The sequence below is a fragment of the Oncorhynchus kisutch genome, linkage group LG13 (genome assembly GCF_002021735.2).
Source record: "Oncorhynchus kisutch isolate 150728-3 linkage group LG13, Okis_V2, whole genome shotgun sequence".
In the NCBI taxonomy this organism is placed as follows: Eukaryota; Metazoa; Chordata; class Actinopteri; order Salmoniformes; family Salmonidae; genus Oncorhynchus; species Oncorhynchus kisutch.
In genome coordinates this window covers 70,827,802-70,846,382 of record NC_034186.2, presented here as the reverse complement: position 1 = coordinate 70,846,382, position 18,581 = coordinate 70,827,802, and the positions used below count along the sequence as shown (strand labels likewise).

The window sequence follows — 18,581 nt, the reverse complement described above, 5'->3', positions numbered from 1 at the left end:
AGACTTGAGTATAAAACATAGGGAACTGGAGACTGCCAGCGTTTGTTATCCCCCAGAATGCCATTCCTCTGATATTTCTGGAACACTACGGTTTGGTTAACCCACCTTTCTTCAGACTTTATCATTTCAAACCTATAAATAATGTAAACCATTGCTGTACCCACCTCCATCATGTCCCCTTCACGTAAACATACGTCTGAAGAAAACCAATATGGGTTCATAAGTAGTATGTTATTAAAACATTAAGTGACTTTCTATAAATCTGTATTCTTTCAACACAACTGTGACAAATATGTGTTTTATTCATGCATTATGTACTGTATAATTAATACTTTGCATATGTTTTTATTTAAGGTCAACCTTACCTTTGTTTATTTTGTCAATGCCCAACTCATCTTCGATGTCTTGAAAAGGAAGAAGTCTATAATATTCATGGTAAGCACCATATACATAAACACCTGCTACAGTATAAGTATGTTCATAAAAAAAATAGAACTCAGGTCCAAAGACTGTAGCCAGTACATTTCATTTTCATTTAAAATATCCACACCTACCTGTGACCTTGGGAACAGCCTGGGGAGAATGATTGATTTTTTTTAAAGATAAGAAATGATCAAAAACATAATTCTAAAAATGTATTTTATCTTTAGATTTACGATTTTGCATAACTTGCATATAATTTTCTCACAATACAATAAATTATATTCTATCAAATTCAACATAGTTCTTTTAACATATTGAGCTACAGACATAAATTAGAGTAGGACTTCTAAAAAATAAAAATAAATATGTGGAAAGTATCCTTTACTTACCGATGATCATACCACACTCATACCACACTCATACCACACTCATACCACACTCAAAACATGTGAGACAGTTAAGCTCACAACAAGACAGGCATGCATATATATTCTCTCTGGACATCCTTTACTTACCCCAGCCAAAACGTGTGAGACAGTTAAGCTCACAACAAGACAGGCATGCATATATATTCTCTCTGGACATCCTTTACTTACCCCAGCCAAAACGTGTGAGACAGTTAAGCTCACAACAAGACAGGCATGCATATATATTCTCTCTGGACATCCTTTACTTACCCCAGCCAAAACATGTGAGACAGTTAAGCTCACAACAAGACAGGCATGCATATATATTCTCTCTGGACATCCTTTACTTACCCCAGCCAAAACGTGTGAGACAGTTAAGCTCACAACAAGACAGGCATGCATATATATTCTCTCTGGACATCCTTTACTTACCCCAGCCAAAACATGTGAGACAGTTAAGCTCACAACAAGACAGGCATGCATATATATTCTCTCTGGATATCCTTTCCAGGGTCAAGGTCACTTTCCCCATAGGAGATCACTTTGAAGAACACTTTTTGGTTCCAGATATAACCCTTTTGGTTCAATGTAGAACCCTTTCCACAGAGGCTTCTACATAGAACTCAAAAGGGTTCTCCTATGTGGACAGCTGAAGAACCCTTTTGAAACCATTTTACCAAGAGCATAGTTCTAATCTGATGAAGCACCATGAAGTTAGAAGCTGTATTTGGGTCTGGACCACTGCCTAACACCACTATTTTATTATTAAATAACCATGGCACGCTCAGGAAGAAACACACTGGACAAGAAATTGTTCGACTTAAACCATTTACTTCACTACTTGTGTCAAAACGTTTTGTAGGTTCCGCTAACAACAGACAAAGGCAGGATGCAGACGGTCAAAGTTACTGCTTCTTCAATTATGTTGTTATAGGTTTGCGGCAACACGACACACACAAAGAAAAAGTAGGCCCCAGCACACACTTACACCACATGCCAAGGTTCATAGTAACCTGCAGGTTGGCTACACAAAGGACGGTATTTGTGGTCGCCTGACCTTAGCAACCCGTCCAGGCCGGGATGGTTCGGCGGGAGGGAGCAAAAATCCTTGAATGAGTAGGTGTGTCCAAACTTTTGACTGGTACTGTATAAACTGGATATACACATATCAGCCCGTTTCTTATGCACAGCACCCCGTTCACGAAAATGGATTGCTCCTACAAACAGTGAATCATGTGGCCGTGGCTTGCTACTGTACATAAAGTAGGCAGACAGGCATCGAGGCATTCAGTTACGTTAGAATGCACAAAACAGGTGGCCCAAATTTCTTTGAGTGTGGTATGATCATCGGTGACAGGCGTGCTGGATCCAGTATCTCAAAGACGACCTCCCCCCTGGGCTTTTTTCACACTGTCTAGGGTTTACCGAGAATGGTGCGAAAACAGCTCGTTAATGAGAGGTTGAAGGAGAATGGCAAGAGTCATACAAGCTAACAGGCGGGCCATAAACGGACAAATAAGGGTGCAGTACAACAGTGGTGTGCAGAACGGCATCTCGGAATACAGAACTCGTTGATCCTTGTCATGGATGGACTATTGCAACAGATGACCACACTGGGTTCCACTCCTATCAGCTAAAAACAAGAAGAAGCAGCTCGAGTGGGCAAGCGATCACCAACACTGGACAATTGAGGAGTGGAAAAACATTGCCTAGAACATGAGATCGAGTTCAGTTTACTTGAGTGGCCTGGTCAGTCCCCAGACCTGGTCAGTCCCCAGACCTGGTCAGTCCCCAGACCTGGTCAGTCCCCAGACCTGGTCAGTCCCCAGACCTGGTCAGTCCCCAGACCTGGTCAGTCCCCAGACCTGGTCAGTCCCCAGACCTCAACCCAATTGAGCGTCTTTCTACAATGTAGAAAATAGTACAAATAAAGAAAAACCCTTGAATGAGTAGGTGTTCTAAAACTGTTGACCGGTACTGTATACTTCTCTGATTCAGAAGGGTTGGGTGAAATGCGGAAGACACATTTCAGTGGAATATTTTCAGTTGGACAGCTGACGAGGTATCCTCCTTTCCCTTCCATTCGTTTCTTTAACTGGTACTGGGGACATTCCGACTATTCGTGAGAGTGTTCATGAGAGTCTCAGCTGTCCACCGAGTGGTCATATTAGTGTGTAGCCCAAACCGTTCGGACGCTACAGACAGAAGTTGGCAGAAGAGGCTATACCGACTTCAGACATGTCAAGAACACAATAGTGAGAGTCTCGTCTTTCAATAGAGGGGTCAGAATACTTCGTAGGCCAAACCGTTCGGACACTACAGACGTTTTTGTGAGAAGACCTATTTTGGGGAAGTCTCATGGTTGACAAACACCACTCTAGCTCTGCCACCTTTCACCGCAGATGCAGAAGAACAATATCGGCAGATGCGGTAGATTGCGACGCAGCCCATGCAACAACAAAAAAACATATCTCTACCTTAAACAGACGGATTTGGATGGCTAGGTGAAATAGATAATAAACAAAAGTGAAATAAACAATAAAAAATTAACAGTAAACATTAGACTTACAAAAGTTCCAAAGGAATAGAGACATTACAAATGTCATTTTATGGCTATATACAGTGTTGTAATGATGTAGATCTCTCTCTCTCTCTCTCTCTCTCTCTCTCTCTCTCTCTCTCTCTCTCTCTCTCTCTCTCTCTCTCTCTCTCTCTCTCTCTCTCCCCATCTCTCTTGCAGTATCACCGTTTTGACACCAGGTGGCAGGAAAGTCTAACTTACTGCTGCTCTTAGCACTGCCACTATTATTATTCTGAAGGAAATCCCAGACAGTCCTGGGATCAGATAAATCAGATTTTAAAAAAGGTATTTCCCTCATATCACAACAGCTGGTTAGCACACACATTTATGAAGAGGGAAATGCATCGCAAACAGCACCCATATAAATGGAGGGATTAAAAAAGACACCAGCTATGTGGATGTTGTTGTACAGGGCCCTTGTATTACAAACAATCTGGTCTGATCCAAGTCATATCAAAGGGCATGCTGGGGTAAAACAACACAATGAAACACTGCCTTCAGGGTTGGATATTTACAATGACTCATCTATATGTGCTTGTTATCCACAGTATCTCCTCATCTCCACTTCTTCTGATGCCAGAACCAAATCATCCCTGACTACAGCCATTCCTTCTGGAACAACCTCTTATCTGCATCAAAACAATGTCCAATCTCATTCTGTGTGTCACCACCATAGTGGGATAAGCTGCAAGACGCAGCTTGTTCAAAGAGACTCCCGTCCTGTGTCTTTCCACTGATTAACTACCTCGCGATGTCTTCTCAGTTCCCATCATATGGTTCAATAGACCATCATTGTTAATTGTTTACTCCATGTGTAACTCTGTGTTGTCTGTTCACACTGCTATGCTTTATCTTGGCCAGGTCGCAGTTGCAAATGAGAACTTGTTCTCAACTAGCCTACCTGGTTAAATAAAGGTGAAATTTTAAAAATCATGTCTTCCTCAATAGACAGTGAATGAGATGAGGGAGATACTGTATATTACTCTAAACTACGCTCCTCTGTTGGGATGAGGAAGGCCATTTGATCAGGGTTTAACGATGCCTTTTGGCTCTGTGATGGTGTGTCCTCCTGAGTGATGGGCGTGTGTGAACAGACAGATCCCCCCCCCCCCTCGGTGCCATCTGAGAGGGTGTCATCTGATATCAGCATTTGTTTCCCATGCCGACCCTCATCCTGAATCAGGAAGCTTTGACTTGTCAGAGATCATGTGGACATATATTCAAGGAAACGTTGCCTCTTTGCTTAGCAAAGAAATTGGGTAGTTTTAAAAAATAGATTACAAAAAAATGAAGACAGCAGGTTTGTCTAAGATGGCTTCATATTAGAAGAGTACACTGTCTGAACCTGCTATGACTCATTATAATTGTCAGTGCTGTGATTTCTCCTCCATATGTGCCCCTCTCACGTCTGTTTGTCCTCCACAGTGTGTTTGTGTACTGTCTGCTTGATGTTTGAGTGAGTTGTTTCTCAGTATCGGGGGAAAGACTGGGAAGCCCACATGTCCTGTTGTCAGTGGACTCTGCCCCTCCACGCTGGATGGAGGAGGGGACGTGAACATGGAGGTGTGACACGTGTGTGTGTGTGTGTGTGTGTGTGTGTGCGCACGCCCTCAGACAGACACTCATACACAGTGGGGACCCAGCCAGAGGGAGGAGTAATACACACCTGTCTGTAGCACATTCCAAAGTGGAACTCTGAACATTTTACCCAGCAAACTTTTATTTATTTATTTAACTAGGCAAGTCAATTAAGAACAAATTCTTATTTTCAATGACAGCCTAGGAACAGTGGGTTAACTGCCTTGTTCAGGGGCAGAACAACAGATTTTTTCCTTGTCAGCTCAGGGATTCGATCTTGCAACCTTTCAGTTACTAGTCCAACACTCTAACCAATATTGGCCCTGTGTAGGCTGCCCACACTGGCTAAAATATTGTTCCCATGTAGGCTGCTCACATTGGCTAAAATATTGTCCCCATGTAGGCTGCCCACACTGGCTAAAATATTGTTCCCATGTAGGCTGCCCACACTGGCTAAAATATTGTCCCCATGTAGGCTGCCCACACTGGCTAAAATATTGTCCCCAAGTAGGCTGCTCACATTGGCTAAAATATTGTCCCCAAGTAGTCTGCAAACATTGGCTGATGTGCCTTCGCTCATCGTCTCCACATTGGCGCCCAAGGCATTCGTCATCATTCTGGTGCGGGCAGCCCTCACTTGGCCTGAAGTAAACCCATATTCTCCCAGCAAACATGCCCACATGGCATGAAATGCCTTTAGTATTTAATAGGAATCTATTTACTTATTTCATTATAACAATTTAATTCAATGCATGAATTGCATATTTTATAAGCCTATTTAGGAAACATGATACATTGTTGTTACTATCATACATCATGTTCTACAAGAGAAACTGTTACATTTCTCATGTCACATGCACATATTTAAGTGTTTTAAAAAAATACTTCAAATACAAGATCTAAAATAAATCGGCATCACACAACAGAACACTTCAACTGGAACTACATGCGCAGTAACGGTTGCACAAAAACCATTGTGTGCAAACCACGCCCCCAAATATTTTAATGAGCCTCCACCTTTATCTGGGCTTGGTGAGGGCTAGCCTGTGCTGGGCTTGATGAGGGCTAGCCTGTGCCGGGCTTGGTGAGGGCTAGCCCTTGCTGGGCTTGGTGTGGGATGGCCCCTGTTGGGCTGGTGTGGGCTAGCCTGTGCTGGGCTTGGTGAGGGCTAGCCTGTGCTGGGCTTGGTGAGGGCTAGCCTGTGCTGGGCTTGGTGAGGGATGGCCCCTGTTGGGCTGGTGTGGGCTAGCCCTTGCTGGGCTTGGTGTGGGATGGCCCCTGTTGGGCTGGTGTGGGCTAGCCCTTGCTGGGCTTGGTGTGGGATGGCCCCTGTTGGGCTGGTGTGGGCTAGCCCATGCTGGGCTTGGTGTGGGATGACCCCTGTTGGGCTGGTGTGGGCTAGCCCTTGCTGGGCTTGGTGTGGGATGACCCCTGTTGGGCTGGTGTGGGCTAGCCCTTGCCCATTTTGGCCACCATATACCCACATGGGAGTCATGTTTTCTGGGTATGAATGTCACATGCCATTTCAACTATTGACATGTAAAAGGACAGAGACTTATCACTGGATACACCTGTTGCTGACACAGGAGCTAGAGATACAAATGTCTGGACTTAGGAGGCCCAGGAAATAACAGTCTCTATTTAAGCAATGCAAAAATTGCGCCGGAAGGAATGGCAGCAGTTTTACGGGCGCTAATTGTGCTATTATGTGTTTTTTTCACATTATTTGTAACTTATTTTGTACATAATGTTTCTGCAACCATATCTTATGGCAAAAAAAGAGCTTCTGGATATCAGGACAGCGATCACTCACCTCGGATAAGCAAGACGCACAGGACATTCACCAAACACCCGATAGGGCCAACATTCCCGTTAGAGGAAGCGATGCAGATACAGAGGACAAAGAGCCGGATGCCTGGTCAGGACCCGGAAAAGGCGTGTGGGAAAGCTGCCGTTGCCATCAATACTACTCGCCAACGTGCAATCATTGGACAATAAACTAGACGAGGTACAATCACGAATATCCTACCAACGGGACATCAAAAACTGTAATATCCTATGTTTCACGGAATCGTGGCTGAATGAATACGTGGATATTATATTCAGCTAGCGGGATATACGCTGCACCGGCAAGATAGAACAGCACACTCCGGTAAGACGAGGGGGGCGGTCTGTGCATATTTGTAAACAACAGGTGGTGCATGAAATCTAAGGAAGTCTCTATATTGTGATAAATTGCAGGCCACACTACTTGCCTAAAGAGTTTTCAGCTATACTTTTCATGGCTGTTTATTTACCACCACAGACAGATGCTGGCACTAAGACCGCACTCAGTCAGCTGTATAAGGAAATAAGCAAACAGGAAACCACTCACCCAGTGGCGGCGCTCCTAGTGGCCAGAGACTTTAATGCAGGGAACTTAAATTAGTTCTACCAAATTTCTATCAACATGTTAAATGTGCAACCACAGGGAAAAAAATATATAGATCACCTGTACTCCACACACAGAGACACGTACAAAGCTCTCCCTCGCCCTCCATTTGGTAAATCCGACCACAACTCTATCCTCCTGATTCCTGCTTACAAGCTAAAATTAAAGCAGGAAGCACCAGTGACTCGGTCTATAAAAAAGTGGTCAGATGAAGCAGATGCTGAACTACAGGACTGTTTTTTTCCGATGGCATTGAGGAGTACACCACATCAGTCACTGGCTTTATCAATAAGTGCATCGAGGACGTCGTCCCCACAGTGACTGTATGTACATACCCCAACCAGAAGCCATGGATTACAGGCAACATTCACACTGAGCTACAGGGTAGAGCTGTCGCTTTCAAGGTGTGGGACTCTAGCCCGGAAGCTTACAAGAAATCCTGCTATGCCGTGCAACAAATCATCAAACAGGCAAAGCGTCAATACAGGGCTAAGATTGAATCATACTACACCGGCTCCGACACTCGTCTTATGTGGCAGGGCTTGAAAACTAGTACAGACTACAAAGGGAAGCACAGCCGCGAGCTGCCCAGTGACACGAGCCTACCAGACGCTGCCCAGTGACACGAGCCTACCATCACTTCTATGCTCGCTTCGAGGCAATCAACACTGAGGCATGCATGAGAGCATTAGCTGTTATGGAAGACTATGTGATCACGCTCTCCGTAGCCGACGTGAGTAAGACCTTTAAACAGGTCAACATACACAAGGCTGCAGGGCCAGACATATTACCAGGACGTGTGCTCCAGGCATGTGCTGACCAACTGGCAGGTGTCTTCACTGACATTTTCAACATGTCCCTGATTGAGTCTGTAATACCAACATGTTTCAAGCAGACCACCATAGTGTGCCCAAGACCATCCTGTGCCCAAGAACACAAAGGCAACCTGCTTAAATGACTGCACACCCGTAGCCACTCACGTCCGTTGCCATTAAGTGCTTTGAAAGGTTGATAATGGCTCACATCAACACCTTCATCCCAGAAACCCTAGACCCACTTCAATTTGCATACCGCCTAAACAGATCCCAAACAGATCCACAGATTAAGTCATCTCTATTGCACTCCACACTGCCCTTTCCCACATGGACAAAAGGAACACTTATTTGAGAATGCTATTCATTGACTACAGCTCAGCGTTCAACACCATAGTACCCTCAAAGCTCATCACTAAGCTAAGGATCCTGGGACTAAACACCTCCCTCTGCAGCTGGATCCTGGACTTCCTGACAAGCCGCCCCCAGGTGGTGAGGGTAGGTAGCAATACATCTGCCACGCTGATCCTCAACCTGGAGCTCCCCAGGGGTGCGTGCTCAGTCCCCTCCTGTACTCCCTGTTCACCCACGACTGCATGGCAAGGCACTACTCCAACACCATCATTAAGTTTGCAGACGACACAACAGTGGTAGGCCTGATCACCGACAACGACGAGATTGGGAGAAGGTCAGAGACGAGATTGGGAGAAGGTCAGAGACCTGGCCAGGTGGTGCCAGAATAACAACCTATCCCTCAACATAATCAAGACTAAGGAGATGATTGTGGACTACAGGAAAAAGAGGACCGAGCATGTCCCCATTCTCATCGACAAGGCTGTAGCATGTTGAGAGCTTCAAGTTCCTTGGTGTCCATATCAACAACAAACTAGAATGGTCCAAACACACCAAGACAGTCGTGAAGAGTGCACGAAAAAGCCTATTCCCCCTCAGGAAACTAAAAGGATTTGACATGGGTCCTGAGATCCTCAAAAAGTTTTACAGCTGCTACATCGAGAGCATTCTCTAACTGGTTGCATCACTGCCTGGTACGGCAATTGCTCGGCCTCTGACCGCAAGGCACTACAGAGGGTAGTGCGTACGGCCCAGTACATCCCTGGGGCTAAGCTGCCTGCCACCCAGGACCTCTACACCAGGCGATGTCAGAGGAAGGCCCTAAAAATTGTCAAAGACCCCAGCCACCCCAGTCATAGACTGTTCTCTCTACTACCACATGGCAAGCAGTACCGGAGTGCCAAGTCTAGGACAGAAAGGCTTCTCAAAAGTTTTTAACCCCAAGCCATAAGACTCTTGAACAGGTAATCAAATGGCTACCCGGACTCGCTATTTTTATAGCCTCGCTACTGTATATAGCCTGTCTTTTTACTGTTGTTTTATTTCTTTACCTACCTATTGTTCACCTAATACCTTTTTTGCACTATTGGTTAGAGCCTGTAAGTAAGCATTTCACTGTAAGGTCACACCTGTTGTATTCGGCACACGTGACAAATAAACTTTGATTTGATTTCACACACTAAACACAAGTATTTGTGTTGCTAAAAGAGAGAGAGTGACACACACAGAGAGAGACACACCCAGTGAGACACACACAGAGAGAGAGAGAGAGAGAGAGAGAGAGAGAGAGAGAGAGAGAGAGAGAGAGAGAGAGAGAGAGAGAGAGAGAGAGAGACACACACACACACAGAGAGAGACATAGAGCGAAAGAGACACAGAGAGAGGGAGAGACACACAGAGACACAGAGAGAGAGAGAGACACACAGAGACACACAGAGAGAGACACTCAGAGACACACATAGAGAGAGAGACACAGAGAGACACTCAGAGACTGGGAAGAGACAGGGACAGACATAGTTGTGACTTTTCCTGTGTCTTGAGTGACATATTGCATGTGTAATTTGAGTGTAATGAACTTAAAGGGAATATAATATAATTGACTATTAGCATTTAAATTAATGAGGGAACAATCTTGCATATGTTCATAACTGCAAAATCTTTATTTTTCTTAAAAAATTAATGAAATTATAAAAAGTTGACATTATTCAACATTTAACAAGGTAAAAACAAACACATAAATATTTGAGTGTGAATGTTTGGTTTATATTTCTCACCCTGCACTAAATAATAATAAATATGATGTTCTGGGCATATGCCCAGTTTAATTTCCATGTTTTACAGTGCAGTTCAGGGTATGACAGAATCACTCAAAACGTTTCAGAGTATCAAGGAGTGGTGTTGGTTTGGGCCATTTAGTTGGTGTTGGTGAAGGCCTGGTAGAGGGCTGTAAGCTGGGCCTTCAGGTCCTGGGCGTAGGGGTCCAGCTTGTCCTTCAGGTCCTCAGCATAGGGGGCTAGGCTCTGCTGCACCATCTGAGCTCTGGTGGTCAGCTGGCTCTGGAGGTTCTCAGCCAGGGGGGCCACACTCTTCTGGAAGTCCTGCAGGCGCAGGTCCACTTTCTGCTTCAGCTCATCTGTGTAGGGACCCAGCTGGGACTGCATCTCCTTCACACTCTGCTCCAGACTCCCCTTCAGCTCCTCACTCTTCTGAAGCAGGGTGGCCCTCAGGGCCTCAGAGTCCAGGGACTCTGCATAGGGGGCCAGATCCTGTTTCAGCTGCTCCACTCTCTGCTGGACTTGTGTCTTGATCTCCTCTGCGTAGGGCTCCAGTTTCCCCTTGACGCTGCCCAGGTCCTGCTCCAGACGCTCTCTCAGCACCTCAGCCTCCTGGGTAATCTTGTTCATCAGGTCCTTGGCTGCAGGAGGAAGCTGCTCCTGCAGGGAGACTGCGTATTGGCTGGCCACATCAGCGCTCTCTGTGATACGGTCACTGCAGGAGAGGAGAGGGGTCTGGTCAAGTCAGGATTCTGCAATGCAGTGCCTTAGACCGCTGCACCACTCGGGTGACTAGTACTCTGAGAGGGCTTCCACTACAGACATTACAAACATGCTATGACAACTAGATCACAGGTCAAATTACTTACTTGACATCCTGTCCCAGCTGAGACTTCCTGATCATCTGGACGGTGTCGTCGGCAGTTTTTGTTGCCTTGGCGACATAGTCCCAGAAGGCATCTGTCAGCTGCTCCAACTGTGGCTTGGGCTCATCAGCATAGAACAGGTTAGCATGGCAACCTGTTGGAGCGTGGAAGTAGAGTTAGTTCCTGTGAAATTGGTCGTTTAACCTGACCTGCTTTATGACCTTACACTGTTCAAGGAGCTTGAATTTGACTAAGTTTAAAATAATAATCATTCTAATAATCTTGTTGCATTCAAAGGTTTCACTTTTTTTTTTACAGAGTAGTTATGTTTGTTTGTGGTAACATTAGATGTTACTTACCAGAGAGTATAGCAATTGCAAGCACCACAGACACCTTCATATTTGCGTTTCTCACTGAAACAGAAACATCATTAATCAATTACACGTCAATTACATTTGAATTTTAGAACCCTAAAATCCTAGTTTCCCAACACCTTGTTTTGAATCTCAGCATTGGCCTCACCTGTTTTTTTCCTGGTGTATCTCTGTGTATTCAGTCAGTCTGTGTGTCTATCAGGCCAGTGCCATGCTGTATATATAGTCGAAACCAGAGCTGTAGCTGAAAGCCCAAAGTCCAGGAGTCACTGCCATGTCACCTCTCTTCCTGCTTCTACTACAACTCCTTGCTGGCTGTCATCACATGCCTGTTCGCTTACTATATCGACATGCACATACACACACACACATGCACACGCACACACAAATCACAATGACAATACATTATTTTGTTATGTTCATATTCATTCTCTGAGCCTGACAGACTGAACATAGACAGACCAGACTTGATTAACCTGGCTTTGATTGAACTTCAATATGTTTATTTTGGGAATCTCCCCCACCACCACCATGGTCCATTTTATTGGTTATATTCTAATTAGACAACTGTGCATGGACCTTGACCCTTCTACTGAAAGCCTCATTCTAGAGAAAACTTACAGTCAGAGATGCAACTTTCACTGGGGACATATCCCCCCCACATTCTGAAATTGCATTTTTGTCGCCCAAAGTTTTATCATTGGAATGTGATACATAACGAGGCAACTGTGTGCTTTAGGACCATGCGGACGTCTCCGAGCAGTTGGGTAGTCTGTTTGGAGTGTTTATCCAACTGGATAAAAAATATATAAATAATTTTCCAAAATATGGCTCACCCACTTCTAAAACCAAAGATGCGCCCCTGCTTATGGTAATACTAATGGGTAAAGGTATTTCACTGCTGACGGCCGGCAACCTTAAACATGTCCACACCAAAGACACTTTCTAATCAGGTCAAGCAATGAGACCACAACCACATATAATACTAACTAGATTCTACGGATGCTGGCGTTAGTACATTTGACTTTTCAATTTAGTGCTTTTCGACAAGGATATGATTTCATTCTATGGGTGTACCACAGAGTTCAATTCTCGGGCCGACTATTTTCTCTGTATATATCATAATCATCTGCTCAATTATCACTCGCTACTATGGCCTATTTATTGCCTTACCTCCTCACGCCATTTGCACACGATGTATATAAACTTTTTTTTTTCTATTGTGTTATTGACTGTACACTTGTTTATTCCATGTGTAACTCTGTGTTGTTGTTTGTGTTGCACTGCTTTGCTTTATCTTGGCCAGGTCGCAGTTGTAAATGAGAACTTGTTCTCAACTAGCTTACCTGGTTAAATAAAGGTGAAATAAAAAATAACACATTTAAATAAAATAATTATAGATATCCTGGCGTTTGTTCAGCCATCAACAGTAACGGTTGTGTCACCTCAACTGCCAACGCAAACCTATAGCGCAGTGTCAACCTTCACACATTTTAGTCATCCCTGAGGTCAGAGGTTATTTGAGGTGTTGAATGTTTACATAGGGAATAGTAGATTCCAGGCAACTGCCTCTCCTTATTCTACTCTCTATAGAGTGGCACTGTGATGGTTTGTAATAAGGCACAGTGGCAGATATGAGGTTTAGAACTCAACTCCTGACTTCACAGCTCCAGATTACCAGGATGTGACATCATGAATAACTCAAGTGATGTAGAATGAGTGCTTGGAACATTCTCAATCTGGCCATTCTCTGGGTAGACTGATCCACCTTTTTGACATGTTAATGTTGTTCCCAGACATTGCTTTGTGCAATAACCTGGGGGCGAGGTTATGACAAGGTTAACTACCTGTCACGCCCTGACCGTAGATTGCTTTGTATGTTTCTATGTTTTGTTTGGTTAGGGTGTGATGTGGTTGGGCATTCTATGTTTGTATGTCTAGGTTATGTATTTCTATGTTTTGGTCGGGTATGGTTCTCAATCAGGGACAGCTGTTTTTCGTTGTCTCTGATTGAGAACCATACTTAGGTAGCCTGTTTTCCCACTGTTAGTTGTGGGTGGTTATTTTCTGTTTAGTGTTGGTTGCCCCTTGCAGAACTGTTTCGGCTATTCTTTTGCATTCAGTGTTCAGTCAGTTGAGCTAAAGATAAAGATGAACACGTACCCCGCTGCATTTTGGTCCAATGACTCCTCTTCTGCCGACGAAAGCCGTGCCACTACCAATATAGCACAGGAACCCACTATCCATTTAAACAAAATAACTACAGTATGACAAAGGGGGAGCTTTACTTTGAAAAATGGAAGTCTACTGTAACATTTAATTTATTCCAAGTAAGTTCCTAGACACCATACATTATCTACTAGCTATTGTGAAATCACATCTAATGAATGGACTGGGCTGGGGTCAAATGAACTTTGGTCAGACAACTGACACATGGAAGTGCTTGAACACATGACCGCACAGTGAAACTGAAAACTATATCATAGAATATATTCTGAGAGTCAATGCCAGCTGGCTGGACATCAAATTTAAACGGACTGTAAATCAATACCATATCTGATCAGACTGTGATATCTCATGAAGTTTGGAAGGAAGGTGTTGTCTGGACAAAGTGCTATTTATGTCTGAGAAATGGCTGTGATTGGCTCAGAGAATGGCTGATTCAATCTGAGACTTTCTGTGTCATCAAGGAACAATCCATGAAACTGACCTGGTGTGAACCAGATACTCACTATCAGCATTGTAGAGTTGTAGCATCATATATAAAGACCAAGATACATTATGGTTGAGAGAAAGGAACAGGCTAGTGTATGTAAAAGTGCATAAGCCTCAATACAACACAATACATCTACCCTCAGATGATACTAACAGTAACAGACCTGTATAGCTGCAAGGCAACAAATGTCCCGCTGCACATGTATCACTACTGCATATCATTGAAAAACTATAGACAAGGGGATTGAATGGAGATGTGTTTATCAGCATGCAGTCCCAGGAGATTGGTCTTCACTGAGTATCTCTGACCACTATTTTATGTCCCAAACTCTGTTTGTGACACTTTACCCAGAGGTGATGATAACGCAGTGCTCTCCTGTGCATTCTGGGTCCAGGGGTTCATTGGGACAGGTCCAGGGTGAGTTGTCAGGACAGAACTGGGCTGGGTCAGGTAGACAGGTGCTGAGTGGTGCACTGCAGTCTGATGGTTTATGATTTGGAGCACTGCTGACAGCAAGGCACTGGCTCCTGGACTTTGTGTTCCTTACTGCCCTGCTCACTATATATACAGGCCAGGACACGGCTGAAACTAGTCACTGCAGACAGGACTCAGAGATACACCAACACACTCATATACAAAGACGGTAAGCTGGATTCTACAAGTCCATGGTATTATTTTATAGCATTCCATTATATATTTTTTCTGGTGGATTACAATGCTTTAAGTGATTGTTGCTTTATTTCACAGAATCTGATTGAGAGTCATGAAGGTCCTTGTGGTGCTCGCTCTGGCTGTATTCACTGGTGAGTGGGATACAAGAATATTTCAGATTATAAGTGAAATTTATAGAGCTGAAATATAGCAACATAATACATTTCATCAATCTATCAAATTAATTTTGAGTCAATAATAACAACCATAGCAGAGGGAGTATAATTTTCAAGTTACCTTAATGCCCCCAACAGGCTGCCATGCCTAACCAGTTGTTTCACAACAACTAACTCTTCTGCTACGCCCCAACAGGCTGCCACGCTAACCTGTTCTACGCTGATGAGCCCAAGCCACAGCTGGAGCAGCTGACAGATGCCTTCTGGGACTACGTTGCCAAGGCAACGCAAACGGCAGATGACACCGTCCAGATGATCAGGAAGTCTCAGCTGGGACAGGATGTCAAGTAAGTTATGTGATCTGTGATGTAGTTGTTATAATGTGTGGAATGTCTATAGTCAAATCGCTCAGATTACTAGAATGGGGACCTGAACTGACCCCCTCTCCTCTCATCTCCTGCAGTGACCGCATCACAGAGAGTGCTGATGTGGCCAGCCAATACGCAGTATCCCTGCAGGAGCAGCTTCCTCCTGCAGCCAAGGACCTGATGACCAAGATTACCCAGGAGGCTGAGGTGCTGAGAGAGCGTCTGGAGCAGGACCTGGGCAGCGTCAAGGGGAAACTGGAGCCCTACGCAGAGGAGATCAAGACACAAGTCCAGCAGAGAGTGGAGCAGCTGAAACAGGATCTGGCCCCCTATGCAGAGTCTCTGGACTCTGAGGCCCTGAGGGCCACCCTGCTTCAGAAGAGTGAGGAGCTGAAGGGGAGTCTGGAGCAGAGTGTGAAGGAGATGCAGTCCCAGCTGGGTCCCTACACAGATGAGCTGAAGCAGAAAGTGGACCTGCGCCTGCAGGACTTCCAGAAGAGTGTGGCCCCCCTGGCCGAGAACCTCCAGAGCCAGCTGACCACCAGAGCTCAGATGGTGCAGCAGAGCCTAGCCCCCTATGCTGAGGACCTGAAGGACAAGCTGGACCCCTACGCCCAGGACCTGAAGGCCCAGCTTACAGCCCTCTACCAGGCCTTCACCAACACCAACTAAATCACAAACACTTTCCCCCAACTGACTACTCTTGCCCTTTTGAAGACTGTATTCTCCCTTCAAAGTCTTAGAACATGCCACCGTTGTCAATAGAATGAGGGAGAGTTTACAAAGATGAACTTGGTAATGCAGATGAGGTCCATTCTATATTTTGTATGAACTGAATTGGCTCTGATAAGTCAATGACATCTTTGTATTTTGTTTGTTTGTTATCTGAAGGTTGGTCAGTGACTGTGCCATATTGGTGTTGTATTCTTAATTTATAGAAATAAAAAGCAAAACTAAACATAACTTAAATGTATTGTGTCTGATGTATCGTGTCTATGATGCTAATTTAAATCATTTAAGCTGCTTCCTCAAATTATAATGTGGTGACAAGAGTATGAGGTGGAAAGTCATATTGGGACATACAAATAGTACACATTGTCCAATAAGACTGGTTGCATGTAGGACTACTGTATGCCGCTGATCCAGTCATCTCTCCTTAAAATACGCATATGCCCCTGCTAGTTAAAAAGAGGTACAAGTATAGCTTCATATACCATCAGAAAAAAGTGTGTATCACAGCATAAACAAATCTTGAAGATGTTTAAAGATTACATTGACCTTTTAGTCATTTAGCAGACGCTCTTATCCAGAGCGACTTACAATCAGTGCATTCATCTTAAGATAGCTAGGTGGGACAACCACATATCTCTGTCATAGTAAGTACATTTCTTCTCATTAAAGTAGCTAAATATCTTACTCAAAGGGAGAGTTAAAGCTATTAGGATTATAGCCTGCAGTGTTTGTCTTCAAAGTGGGAGCCATAATTACAACCTATGTGTTGTGAAAATGGTGTTGTTTGCTCTATAACCCGTGAGTTCATATGCCTTGACACTGTGATATACAATATAGGCCCAAGGCTGAGACAATAGAACACACAATGGCAGAATAAATTCAACCACACCTTTGTTTCATCACAAAACCAGAGAGCAGGGTAGCCTAGTGGTTAGAGCGTTGGACTAGTAACCGGAAGGTTGGGAGTTCAAACCCCCGAGCTGACAAGGTACAAATCTGTCGTTCTGCCCCTGAACAGGCAGTTAACCCACTGTTCCCAGGCCGTCATTGAAAATAAGAATGTGTTCTTAACTGACTTGCCTGGTAAAATAAAGGTTAAAAAAAAATATATATAATAAAATAAATATGTCTGGTGAAGTCCACAAAGCATATTACCTTAAACAAACAGTTGCATGACCTACAGCATGGTCAATGAAGTTAATATTTCTGACATTTTCAAACTACTGAACAACTATTGATTTAGAACACCGGAGAGTTACTGCAGGTCCCAAAGAAAACAGGAGCCTCTACTATTCCAGCACCATTTCAACTTCAACATCATCAAATCACCTATGCTTAATCTAATATAGTTACAACTAAAAGATACCGAAAACAATTTAGTCCAATCAACATAAGCTAAATATCATGTGGCTGTCCATGGTACTGATATATGTGTGTGTGTGTGTGTGTGTGTGTGTGTGTGTGTGTGTGTGTGTGTGTGTGTGTGTGTGTGTGTGTGTGTGTGTGTGTGTGTGTGTGTGTGTGTGTGTGTGTGTGTGTGTGTGTGTGTGTGTGTGTGTGTGGAAAAAGTAGAAAAAACATGTTGACACCCTACATGAAGAGAAACGCCAATGTCATCCTCCTCTCTTTCATGTTGATGAAACAGTCTACGACTGTCATACAGTACACGCTTTTAGTTTTTGTTGTCCTAGGCTACTGGGCTAAAATGCTTGCTCGCTAGCCTAGCTTCCTTTCATGGGCAACAATTAGCCAGTTAGTTAACATTAGCCTACTACATGTCTTGAGTGGTGCAGCTGTCATCTCCTGAGTGGCGCAGTGGCCTAAGGCACTGCATCTCAATGTGAGATGTCACGACAGTCCCTGGTTCGATTCCAGGCTGTATCACATCCGGCTGTGACTGGGAGTCCAATAGGGCGGTGCACAATTGGCCCAGTGTCATCCGGGTTTGGCCGGGGTAAGCCGTCATTGTAAATAAGAATTTGTTCTTAACTGACTTGACTAGTTAAATTAAGGTTAAAAACATTTTTTTAAATTAAAACATCTACTGTAGCTACATATTGAACTTCCCCCCTCTGAGGCCAGGGGCACAATGTATAAATTAACATTTGGATCCAAATCCCTATCTCCATCCATGGCTAATTTTGGATAAGGCCACCGGAGGACAACAACACAATGAGATGCAACAATTCAAGTTTTTTGTTTATTTTGATGTGATGTGGTTGGTGTGAATCCAAATCCAAACTGGCTTCAATAAAAACGTTTTTTTGGTGCACCAGGACCATTCACAGTTGAGTTCACTCAGTTTAGCTCAAAATATATAAATGATTGTATATGTTTTAT

General features: G+C 44.1%; 2 protein-coding genes across 2 annotated transcripts; one reads left to right on the top strand and one right to left on the bottom strand.

The window, feature by feature from the left end:
- Positions 1-10,221: 10,221 nt before the first annotated feature.
- Positions 10,222-11,817, bottom strand: LOC109881781 (apolipoprotein A-IV-like). Its single transcript, XM_020473894.2, has 4 exons — positions 11,747-11,817; positions 11,584-11,637; positions 11,228-11,378; positions 10,222-11,073 (listed from the first exon to the last, which is right to left on the bottom strand). Exons 2-4 carry the CDS (start codon positions 11,621-11,623, stop codon positions 10,497-10,499), a joined length of 768 nt encoding a protein of 255 aa, XP_020329483.1. The 5' UTR covers positions 11,624-11,637; positions 11,747-11,817; the 3' UTR covers positions 10,222-10,496.
- A 3,043-nt stretch (positions 11,818-14,860) lies between these two features.
- LOC109881782 (apolipoprotein A-IV-like) lies at positions 14,861-16,472 on the top strand. The gene is made up of 4 exons (XM_020473895.2): positions 14,861-14,957; positions 15,062-15,117; positions 15,338-15,488; positions 15,605-16,472. The coding sequence occupies exons 2-4, from the start codon at positions 15,078-15,080 to the stop codon at positions 16,179-16,181; spliced, it is 768 nt and encodes a 255-aa protein (XP_020329484.1). The 5' UTR covers positions 14,861-14,957; positions 15,062-15,077; the 3' UTR covers positions 16,182-16,472.
- The last annotated feature ends 2,109 nt before the right edge of the window (positions 16,473-18,581 follow it).

Bases quoted from the DNA above. Each gene is read 5' to 3' on its own strand.
- LOC109881781 (XM_020473894.2), bottom strand. From the start codon at position 11,623: ATGAAGGTGTCTGTGGTGCTTGCAATTGCTATACTCTCTG. The intron at 11,379-11,583 runs GTAAGTAACATC...ACGCTCCAACAG, and splicing joins TGCAATTGCTATACTCTCTG to GTTGCCATGCTAACCTGTTC. The intron at 11,074-11,227 runs GTAAGTAATTTG...CCTCTCCTGCAG, and splicing joins CAGCTGGGACAGGATGTCAA to TGACCGTATCACAGAGAGCG.
- LOC109881782 (XM_020473895.2), top strand. From the start codon at position 15,078: ATGAAGGTCCTTGTGGTGCTCGCTCTGGCTGTATTCACTG. The intron at 15,118-15,337 runs GTGAGTGGGATA...ACGCCCCAACAG, and splicing joins CGCTCTGGCTGTATTCACTG to GCTGCCACGCTAACCTGTTC. The intron at 15,489-15,604 runs GTAAGTTATGTG...CATCTCCTGCAG, and splicing joins CAGCTGGGACAGGATGTCAA to TGACCGCATCACAGAGAGTG.